The 12,218-nt window shown below is 40.0% G+C and overlaps 1 protein-coding gene across 1 annotated transcript in view; it reads right to left on the reverse strand.

The window, feature by feature from the left end:
• Positions 1 to 636: 636 nt before the first annotated feature.
• Positions 637 to 12,218, reverse strand: part of Ophn1 (oligophrenin 1) — a 312,287-nt gene continuing 300,705 nt past the window's right edge. Inside the window, exons 24-27 of the mRNA XM_021187452.2 lie at positions 8,276 to 8,441; positions 7,162 to 7,212; positions 3,361 to 3,402; positions 637 to 2,156 (exon numbers count right to left, since the gene is read on the reverse strand). Coding sequence (XP_021043111.1) covers positions 3,369 to 3,402; positions 7,162 to 7,212; positions 8,276 to 8,441 — 251 coding nt within the window. The 3' untranslated portion in view covers positions 637 to 2,156; positions 3,361 to 3,368. The remainder of the gene's footprint in view (positions 2,157 to 3,360; positions 3,403 to 7,161; positions 7,213 to 8,275; positions 8,442 to 12,218) is intronic.

The following is a 12,218-nucleotide window of genomic DNA, read 5'->3' on the forward strand; positions in this document are numbered from 1 at the left end:
TATAGGGACAAAAGAATAGGGCATTTGAAGTATCGAGTACTTAGTGGGTGATTAATTAGTGTTAGCACTTGTGTTAGCACTGTCCAAGACTTAACAGTTCTCTCACTTACTTGACAGGATTGCTGCTAATTTCCCACAGTTACCACTCACACCATCACGTCTTCTGAGCAAGTGCCTATGCATCATGCATAGGTCAAGCTAATCCCATTTCATAACAGTATGTGTCACCACAGACCATTTAAAGGGAGATGGTCTGTTAACTGCAGGAGCAGAACTACCCCACCAACTGTTCCCTGGCCTCCAAAATTGGTCCCACCTTTCCCAGCTGAGTTATCATCCATGCCTCACATGTAATACTGCAACCACAGTGCCAAGTTTTTAGACACTTCTTCAATTGGGATTGCAATGTCTTTCTCTGCCTTCCAATAGTATTCTAATGTTTTTTTGTGCTTACTGCAGTATTTTCCCTCACAAAACCCAGATTAAAACTGTCCTTTAAAATCTTTCATGGATCTGAAGACCTAGTAACCCACTCCTGTGCTCAAGTTCTGCACATATGCTTGCTTTTCACTCATTAACAGATAGGATGCAGCTCCAAGAGCAGAGCTCAACAAGAGCTCTGAAGCCAGTGGAGGCTGTGGCCCAGGCATCTGCACAGAAACAGAAGCATTAGGGTTCAAAACTGTCTGTTCCTCAGAGTCCTTCTTACTGCACTGCTTTTGCTTTAGTGCACTTTCAATGACTCCAGCAGGAATCAAAGGGACCAGGGGCTTGCATCTTGAAATTTCCTACTTGCTGGCAAATATGAGAGGCTCTAGAAAGAGGATAAAAGCCAATACCTCCCAAAAGGGCCATTAAAGTCACCACCTACAAGGCCCCTTCCTAGAAAAATGTGGTGTACTAAAAAGAACCTTATGTAGGAGCTCAGACACCTGGGATCTTGTCCTGCTGTGGTCACTAACTTGCTCTTCATGTAAACTAAGCTGTTGTTAGTATAAATGCTTTTGAAAGTTCCTTCTAATCCAACTCTTTATGGGCTGTAAAGAGTCTTTTATCTCAAAGACTGTGGTTCTTAACCTTTATTGGGTTGCAGTCCTATTTGAAATTCAGTAGAATGTTATGAACCATCTGCTCAGAAAAGGCATTACCCTGATGGCATTGTATATGTCATCTTGGGGGCATCCTGAGTTCCAGAATCCATAAGCACCATAAGATCTGGTTTCATTTGTTTGTGGCTTTGTTTGTTTATTTTTATTTTTTCGGGGGGGGGGGGCGAATAAAAGATCGTGTAAGCTGGAGGCAAATGAGAAGCAAGAGCAACAATTCCTTGGACTCAGTCAATCTTAATTTTTCCTAACATTTGACTCCTCCCCCCCTTTTTTAACAGAAATGTTTTCTGTTCTGTTTTATTTGTTGATTGCTGGAAAGGAAGTTATTGGGAGAAACTAGGAAGAAGGAAAATCCAGACAGATCTAGGCTTTGACATGCAAAACATGCTTAGCAGATTTGTCCTCAGAGGCTGGAAGCAAAGAGAGAAGTTTATCTTCCTAAGCCCGTACTGGGGAAGGACACTGGGTGGGATTATTCATGCGGTTTAGCCCCTCTGGATTTCAGTAACATGTACCAGGGCACCAATCTGGAATTAGTCAGCATCCACATCCTTGGAAAGAAACATGATACAATTCTCCAATATTCAGCTAACGTTCCTACCCCCCCTTCCAAATAAGGTAAACAATGGCCCCAACTCTTTAGATCAGGGTAAGACCCCCTAAGAACAGTCTTTAGACCTAACTCATGCAGAATCCAATGACTTTTGCGGAAACAAGCTGTTCAGAGAAGATTGGGAAACTAGGCTCTATTCTTCGATACAGATCAGTGGATATTTTCACTTCTGTAGAGCTTGGAGCTTGAGAGAATCCAGCCATCCAGTGTCCTAGGAATTGCTCACACACAGAAATTCTGGGGAGATGAAGACAGAATACAAAGCAGAAACAAACACGTGCCTAAGACATGTGTTCCTTATTTTATAGGTTTCCCAGACACTGAACCCTTCAAGGCCCGAAAGAGCTGCTCTTCAGCACCAATAGCTCACAAGGGTTTGAAGTAGACCCTTTGCCATCCAAAAAAGGGTCCCTCAAGGCCAAGTCCTTTCAAACCTAAAAGAGAAATAAGAAAGTAGGAAGTTAACTAGGCCTTGGTAAATATTTAGCAGATATTAAGCAGATATTATCAGTATTCTAACCATGCAGTTACTTACCCTTAACTGGTACCTAACCTGGAAAAGGGACTTTACTACTTCAGACCCTATGCAATAAGCCCCAAACTGCTGAAATTAGAAGTAGAGACTGCACCTTTGACCCCACCTCTGATTCCCTAAAAATCTATCAGCAGAGGAAGCAAAACCCTGAGAGCAGAACTTCTAAGACTACTGGCCCACTCTCCACCCTTAAATTGTAGCCACTACCTTTCTAGTCCTTTCAGTATTTCCAACATTCCTTTGAGCAGGCCTTCATTTTTAAAGCTGATAAGAAAAGGCTTATCTATCTCTAGGTCATGGAGGACTGGCAGTGACAGGAAACAATAGAAGGCTAAGGAGCACATGGCAAGCCAAACTCCAGAGACTTGGACTTCATTAATGTGCATATTGGTTCATGTCATGCCAGAGATCTGATAACCAAGCAATCAAAAGTCCTACGCAGAGAGAGACATTTCCCTGACCCCCAAGTCTCCTGTGACCTTAGCAAGTCACTTATCCCCTCTGAACTTCAGTTCCTTTGTTTGTTGATTTAGAACACATAGTATCCTCCTTACTCCTGGCATGTGAAGTGGATCAAATGAGATCATGGATATGAAAGTTCTTTGTGCTAGAAAAATATAAAGGACTTAAAGATGGTGGTTCAGGTAGGAAGGACTGGAATAGTGATGTGGTCTGAAGGAATGAAATCCCACTTTGAAATCCCACCTTGACATTTGTTATACTATCAAAAGGGAAGTCAGTAGTTTCTGTACAGGCTCAAAGGGTAAGAAAGTCCATCCATCTCATTTTACAAGCAGAAATTGAGACTATGCAAAAGAAACATGCTTGGCCAAAAAATGACAGCCTGGGATTTCTAATGAATTCAATCAGAAGGCAATCTGAAAATAAGGTGGCTGAGGAAGGCCAGGAGGAAAGGACAACTTCCAATTATACAAAACCTCCCAAAGAAGTAAGTTCAAAGGCTATGTCATTTTAGGGTGGTGGACTGGGGCATGGAGTAAGTTCCCACCCTCTGGACTTATATGATACTCTAGTCTTCAAAATCTTAGATGCCATGAAATAGAATTATTTGAAGAATGTTTTGTAATGTAGAAACAACATACCTGTGGCCTCAACTCTCATCTCCAGGAAGTTTTCCTTGAGAACTGTAGGCAAAAGAAAGAGATTTCAATAAAACCCTTGAAATTAGGACTAAAAAGGCTAAAGGCAAAAAAAAAATAACTTGAATAATGAAATTTTCTGATTAGGAAATTATTCTGCTCAGATCTCTTATTAAATGTAGCTCAATTCTTCTAAATTGGGCAGATTTTGAGAATTCAGTATTCTAACCATGAAGTCACCTTGCAGTATATACAGATGCCCCACACTAGAGTTCTAAAATACCATAGTTATACCTAACAGTTCTATTACTGGATCTACATAGGTCCCACCCTGAAAAACTACTGTAAATTGCAAGTACTCTCTAGTCATTTCTACCTGAAAGGCTTGTACTGTCTTCACAGTCACTGTTTGAAATTGAGCACAGCAAACATCTCAGAAACCCTGTCTCTTTATGATTAATTATCGTACCATCTACCAAATTGCCCAAGTTAGACTTTTCTCTCTCCACACTTGTACAACGCCTCACATTTGAAAAGTCAGCAGGGTCTAATGGAACTGAACTCAAATTTGTCCTTGTATTCCATTCCCACAGCCAACACTTTAGGTCAAGACTTTCATCAACTCTTGCCAGCAAGATTTGTTTCCTAATTGGTCTCCTTGCTTCCAATCTTCACCACCAGAGTAATCTTTTTACAACTCAGTCAGCTCAGAATGGGCACCACCACTTAAACGTCTTCCATGACCTGCCCCAAGTAGACTATAATACAAAGAGCAAACACCTTAATATGTTATACAAGACTTTTGCAGTCCGGCTCTAATCCATATTCCTAGCCTTATGCTCAGCTAAGATTTCTCTTCTCACTCCTACATTATAGACAAAGAGGAACACTTATCACTTCTGAAGCTGTACTGCCTTTTGAAATATTCCCCCCTCTGTTCTTTTCCTGACAAATCTCTAGTAAGTTTTCCTTTGAGTTTTTTTTTTAATTGTTGAAGAGGGCAAGGGGACAATGAACGGATCAGAATGATAATATACAGCCAAGTATGCAAATGAAAAACCAAAAGTGGCAAGACAATAGTTAAACACCTCAGCATTTTTTTTTTATTTTTGATGATAGAAGAAGTCAGCGCAATGACCAAATAAGGGATTTACCATATTACCAGTAATATCTTGCTCAGTGGCCAGTATGTGGATACACTAATAGATGTGGTAGATTCAAGGTAGGAGGAATATTTTTCCTATGTGGCTTCTATAAGTAAGGAGACCCTATAGGTAGTCAGGATGGCGTTCTGAAAGCAGGTATATTTTTTTCTCACCCACATTGCTTCCAAAGTTTATTCTTAGGAGAGAGAGAATTAAGTCTATATTCTAGAGCTGGGCATAGTGGCACACGCCTTTAATCCCAGCACTTGGGAGGCAGAGGCCAGCCTGGTCTACAGAGTGAGTTCTGGACAGCCAGGGCTACACAGAGAAACCCTGTCTCGAAAAACCATAATAATAATAATAATAATAATAATAATAATAATAATAATAATAATAAAAATAAGTCTATATTCTAGAAGCCCAGATTAAAAAGCATGGATAGAATAGTATAGGCTGAAGTGGCTGCTCTGGCCAAGGTCTTCTGGGTTTGTGGTTGGTCTAAGTCTGCCATGATCACTGGCTGGCAAACCCCAGCCCATTGGAAGTGTTATCAATCTTTCCATGTTCTCAAAATCAATTTGCTATAGTTTTCCTAATGAAACTTAGTCTGCACTAAGAATTTTTCTGGACTTTGTTCAGGCTTCTTAAATAATCCCCTCTTAATGCCTTGACAGCCTATCCTATAAGATACAGAACAATCCTCCAAATTATGCTGTGTTCCTCTATTTTATCAAGCTACAGCTTATGTATTAACTCTTCTCAAAAGCTTTCTTTTCAACATGCTCAATTCTTCCTGCTCATTCTAGTTTATTTTTCTCAATTTCTCTGGTGTTTATTTCTCAAATGATTTATTCTGGGAAGGGATAAAGGATGCTTGGAAGTAGTGATGCTTGTAGGTGGCAACCTCAACCTTATTAATAATCTCATAATCAATCAATCTCTCTGCCTCTGTCTCAGTCTCTCCCTGTCTCTGTCTCTCTGTCTCTCTCTGCCCCAACCCCAATCCATGGATCCCAAAGTTGTAAGTATGCTATGAAAATAACTTAGCACTGAGCTACAAACCCCAGATTTAGATCTAAAACTCTTTTATCTTCTTGATCCTGGTAAAATCAGTGACTTGACCTCACTTTCATTTGTCATAGTAGAATAAGTGATAAGTTACTGTCTAAACAGAATGTGGCTAAGCTTAGAGCTGCCTGTGGCTACCAAGCTACACTAGGGTAACTCATCATATGGAATCACATCTTAGTTAATTAGTTCCCATGGTTTCGGTAAGAGGATGTCAAACCTATCCTGGCACTTTTCAATGGTAAAGGTGCATTGTTCTGCTTTTAACTGACCATGTGGAAGAATTCACTCTTGTTCTTTACCAGGAAGCACAATTTTCAAACTGTCTGATTAGTCACATAGAACAAACTCAAAGCAAATACCCTGAAGACTTAGCAATCATTCCTCCAGGAGCTTTTGTCCAAATGCTCCCAAATGCCCAGGGTTTGAACAGTTTGTACCAGCATTTGAGAACTTTAAAAAATGAATGGAAGGAAGGGTGAACAGAGGGCAAAAAAGAGAGGGGAAACCAGGGAGGGCAGAACAAAAGGAGAGAATAACGATCAGTTTTAGAGAGTCTAAAGTGGAAGTCAGGAATCTGGGATGATTTTTTTTTTTTTTTACAAATTTTCAAAGCATTTAGATGAATAGTCAGTGTGATAATCATTGATTGAGCCAACTATTTACTCTGACTCCAAATCCACAGATACTAGAATGTTATATTCATTATGCCTTTGTTAGCTGATCTTATATATTATGGAGTCTAAATAAGCAAAACAAGAAAATAAAAAGGCCTTCATTGGGTGTAGTGTTTTCCCCAATATAGCTTGTGATGTGAGCTGGCTAGTTTTATGTAAATTTGACACACAGTAGAGTCATCTGAGAGGAGGAAACCTCAAGTGAAAAATACCTCCATAAGAGGTCAGGCTGTAGGCAAGATTGTGAAATGTTTTCTCAATTAGTGATTGATGGAGGAGGCTCAGCCCATTGTGGGTGGTACCATCCAGGGATGGTGGTCCTAGGTTTTATAAGAAAGCAGACTGAGCAAGCCCATGAGACATAAGCCAGTAAACAACACCCTTTCATGGCCACTGCATCAGTTCCTGCCTCCAGGTTCCTGTCCTGGCTTCCTTGGATGACAAAGAGTGATGTGGAAGTGTAAGCCAACTCAACCCTTTCCCCCACAGTTTGCATTGTTCATGGTGGTTCATCACAGCAATAGGAACCCTAACCAGGACAGGATATGAACACATAAAACAGTGTTTATATGTGCAAATGTATGTCTGTGAAAGAGAAGCAGAAGGAAAGAATTGTAAAATGATTAAGAAAAGAGACGGTAGAAGCAGACACATAGTAAGAAAAAAATACAGAAAGAAACTGAGAATGTTAGAGACACAAGTAAGAACAAGGAAGAGAAAATAGCATAACACAGATTAGAAATAGAAGCAGCTCTGTAATAACTGCAGAAGGAGGGGAGAGGAAGAGAGAGTGGAGACAGAACAAGAACTATAGAGAAACAGAAAGGAGATGGAGAGCAGAAACTGATGGGATGCTCTGGATGCATTTATTTTGAAATGCATTTGCTTTCTCTTCTGTCTCCTGTTTCTTTTACCTTCCAGTTTTCCGGGAAGCTGTTTCAAAGAATCTGGTCCTAGATGCCACCCTGCAAATAGAAGCCAACCAAGACTAATGAGTTGCAGTGAAATACAAATGAGAACCAAGGGTCAATTCAATGAAAAGGGCATGACTTTCAGGACCACATAGGTCACCAATACCAGGCCCTACTTATGCTGGCAAAAAAGCCAAGGGTTTGAGAGAAACTCAAATATCAGAATGATAAATGGCTCAGAAGCCGTAGGCACCCCAAGGCACCAAACAAGACCCTTTATTTCTTATTGATCCAAATGGTCAAAGACTGTGGCCCACTCAGACCTGTCTTGAAAAATAAATGAGAACAATCTTTCATTTCAAAGTGTGGTTTAAGGCACTTTGTAAATATGATTTGCTGATTTGGCTTTATTCTCTCCCCAATTTTACAATTATGGAAAACAAGAGACAAAAGAAAAAGGAGGATCAGGGGGCAAAATGCTAAAAAGGGTTCTCACTGGCTGAGGAGAGGCCAATCAGGTTGGCTCTGGCCAAGCAAAGCAGGTCCCTTAGGTCTGCTTCTTCCTTGGCTCCCCAACTTACTGCCAGGCACCAAAAAGGCCTGGCTGTCAGCTCAGCTCCTGTCCTGAGAGAGGAGGACCCGAGTCATTTTGGAAGATTTTTTTTTTTTAAACGTACCTTTTCCTTGCAAGAAATAAAGAAAAAAGGCCCCAAGCACAACTAAATGGGAAAAAAAAGCATTCATTAAATTACTTGAAAACCAGTAACAATAACACAAAATAAGGCAAAGATTTCTAGAGCAAAAAGAAAAAAGAAAAAACTTAAAGTAATTTTTCTACTCTACTAGCATCAAGGCAGCTAAGAAAAATTAAATATTTTGAAAAAATTCAGAGGTCTTTCTCTTTAGTGAAATAGCTTAGCTCTGGGTGTTGAGTGGACAGGGATGTTGAGTGGACCCCAGACAGGGATGACACTGGATGGTCCCCCTAGATTATGAAGTGAATGATACTCCAGAGTCATGTGGCTGTATACACTTAGCAACCAGAGATGGTGATCCTGAAGGACCATCTAGTGGTCAGCGCAGACCTTAGGTCCAGTTGAAGAAGCACATTACTTACACGGATGATGGGATTTCCTCTGCATTGCCAGACACTGTTTCTGGCTTTGGCTCTGGCTTTTGTGGAGTGATGGACCGGCAAGGAGGGTCTGGGGGCCTCACTGGAGGACGGATGATTGTTTGCTTTTCTCCTGGGGGCCGGACTTTGCTGAAACAGTCAGTATCTCCTAAAAGAGAAAACAACATCTAGTCAACCAAATAGAATACCAAGCAATATTAGGCATCTCAACTGGGGTTGCCTGGACCATCTTTTCTCTGGGACCCATTTCCTCTTGGCTAACATCAGCTCTTTTTGTTCTAAAATGCTTCTGGCCTCTGTCCTTTAGAAAGCTTACATTAACATTACATCCCACTCTTCTACCTTTGATTCGAGGGCTGGCATTGCTCTCAATGACAACTTTGTAAAACTCATTTCCTGGTATGACAATGAATATGGCTACAGTAACAAGGTGGTGGACCTCAAGGCCTACATGGCCTCCAAGGAGTAAGAAACCCTGGACAACCCATCCCAGCAAGGACACTGAGAGGAAGAGAGAGGCCCTTGGTTGCTGAGGAGTCTCTACTCCAACTTGGCCCCCAACAGTGAGCATCTCCCTCACAATTTCCATCCCACACCCCCATAATAACAGGGGGGCCTAGGGAGCCCCCCCCACTCTCTTGAATACCATCAATAAAGTTCGCTGCACACACACACACACACACACACACACAAAAGCAGGCTGTACAATTACTTGTTTGTTGTGAATTTTCTAATTCTACATTTGCTTGGCTTTATAATTAGGAGTAGTGACATACCAGTTTACAGAAATTGAAGGGATTAAGTTAGGAACCAACGTGTCTACTACAGTGCCAGCTACATAGTAGTGATCGATGAGAAACTTGAAATCGATAAATTCATCACCACTAAAATTCAGATCCTGAGACTGGAGAAGTGGCTGAGCAGTTGAAAGTACTTACTGCTCTTGCCAAGGACCCAAGTTAGGTCCCCTGTTCACATGTCAGAAGACTTACAATTATCTAACTCCAGATCCAGGTGATCCAACATTCTCTTCTGAACTCTGTAGGCAACTACACTCATGTGCTCATGTACATACATATGCATATAAAATTAAAAAACAAAATCTCAAAAAATCCCAGGTACTTTTCAGTATTAAAATACTATCCTAAATCACCTTCCTACCTCCACTTTTCTGGCTTACAGATTAATTGGAAGAACTAAACAGACTTTTTATGAAATGTTCCTGGCAGGATTATGGCAAAACAGATGTATTCACATATTGCTGGTAGCACTATAAATTAGCCTATTCTCTCTAGATACCCATATCAAACCTTCTGCAACAATCTGGATGAAATATAAAATTGTGCATAGGCAATAATTCATACTTGTAAATCCAGTAATCTACTTTGAAGAAAAAAGTGCAAAGGAATCCATCTAAGATAAAAATAAGAAAAACCAATTGGCACAAAACACATACCTTAATAGCAAAATGTCAGCCCTAACCACAAAGGCTAAACAAACAATTTATTCTTACAAGCAATTAACCAGTGCATATTACATGTAAACTGACAAGAATCTGGACAAGGTCAAGACAGATGTATATATGGAATAATAATAAGTAAAAAGGAATCCACAAATTTGGGTTTTGTAGTTCACATCTATAATCCCAACACAGGGGAGCCTGAAGCAGAAGGATTGACATCAGCTGAAGGCCAGCTTGGTCTACATAGTGAGTTCCAGGCCAGCCTAAGCTACAGAGTACAACTCTGTCTCAACAGTGGTAGCTAAGGTGTGCTTCCCCTTCTCTGAGGAGAAGGGTAGGGGGGAGGAGGGGGAGGAATTTGTAAGGGCAGGACTGAAAAGAGAGGAGGGATGAAGGATTTGATCAGGATGTAAAGTGAATACAAAAGTAAATTCTTTAAAAAAAAAAAAGAAACAATAAAAAATTCACAAAAATTACTATGTCCCAATGAAGACAAAATTAAAATAACCACATGTGTAACAATGCAAGTGCATTAGTAGATCTTGATATTTGCTTAATGTTAGGATATCTTGAGTTTCTTTCTTTCTGCAAGATGTTTAAAGGAAAAATATAAAAGCATTAAGTTCCATTTATATTATACTGCTTTAGGATTTACTTAAGTTTACACAATTTGACTTTTCTTCAAGTTCTTCTCAGTAGCTCTAAAATGTACACAATAAAGTTCAAACTTCTCAACATAGGTTCAAAATCACTTTTAAGCTAGGCTCAAATCATTTTTATAGGAATCATCACCTTGGACATTATGTACCAAGTCTACTCTATCAAACTGGTTTCTTTACCTGCCCATCAAAACGAGTTTTAATTCTAGTTTATGTAATATGCTGTAGAAGAAAGTACAGAAGGCCTAGAATTATAAAGACCTGGATGTGTGGCTTTTCCTGCTAATTCCAAGTACTGTGAACCTGGACAGTGACTTATTCTCCTTGACTACCATTTTCTTATCTGGGAAATGGATATATAACAATACCTTTTCACAAGGTTAAGAATTAAGTTAGATGGCATATAGTATCCAAAACAAACAATAAGGTAAATAAGTGTTAGACATTCTGCTTCTTTCCCTCTATGGACCCCAGAGCTCACATCACCTGTAACATAACTATTCTTTAAGGGTAGGAGGAGGGAAATGTCACACTAAGTATGCTTGAAAAGAACATATGGAGATCTATTATTTTATAAGTTTCTTAAATACATAAAATAATTTAATTGGAGTTACCATACACAAAGAATATGGTTTCTTCCAGAAGCCATAGGTTACCAAATAAAAGGCCCATTGCCAGGTAGTCAGAGATGTCTTGGAGATCCCAAAACAACACAGTCTATTGCTACTCTTAGCTTCCCACTACAATTTGATGGCAAGACCCTATTGCTGAGGGCATATACCACACACTTTGGGCACAGAACATGGAGAAATCAAGTTAGTATGATCAGGAAGCCTCCACCCTGATGGCTAGCTTTCAGGATTCCAGAAGGTTCTATGTAGGGTGCTGAGGGGGTGGCACTTAGCAGTCATTACCTAGATATGAATCCTATAAGCTAAAATAACAACTGGCCTGGAAAATAGGCTCATTGGTGCAATAATGATATGAATATTACAGGGTAACCAAATACTTCCTGATTGGATTTAGGGTCACCACAGGAGGAAGCATATGCCTGGTACTCTAAGTTTATCCTCAGAGCCATGGTTAGGAAGCTCACTGGGCCAAAGAATGAACCAACTTCTATCACTTTGTTAAACAGAAATAGAATTAAACTGCCCTCTGGTCTGTTTTTCTATACATATGATTAACGTAGTTCTCAGATAACACCAGAGTAGTTTATTTGCTCAATGGATAACAGTTTACACAGAAACTCAAAACTAATCCAAGTATACAGAATAGGCACCTATGGTTTCATATTTCCTCTTCCCAGGGTGCAGAGACTATTGCAGAAGAAATAATGGAAAGATTATAAGAGCAACACAGTGTCTTCCGGACACTGAAAGATGGTTACACTCATGAGCCCACAGCTGTGGTTGTATGCATAGCACCTGCATAAGATCAAGCTAGTCAACATTCTATTCCAGGATACAGAGGAGGGGCATGGAGGCCCACACCCAGCTGAGGAGATATTGACAAACAATGGCTACTAGGGAAGTCTCCAGAGAGTCAGTTTTCTTTACAGTGTGAACCCTGGTGTGGCAAACATATTCTATAGATGACCTCCAAACTCATGAGTCTGTCACAAACACATACTCAGTAGGTTTTATAAAAACAAAAGATAGGAATCAAAGAGGATGGAGGTATCTGGGAAAACTTACAGGGAGAGGGAGGGTAAATATGATAAAAATATTGTATGCCAGTGAGAAATTTTCAAAAAATAAAAATATTATTATAATTTTGTTCTATGAGAGACAGATCAAATCTG

The sequence above is a fragment of the Mus pahari genome, chromosome X, assembly GCF_900095145.1.
Source record: "Mus pahari chromosome X, PAHARI_EIJ_v1.1, whole genome shotgun sequence".
Classification (NCBI taxonomy): Eukaryota; Metazoa; Chordata; class Mammalia; order Rodentia; family Muridae; genus Mus; species Mus pahari.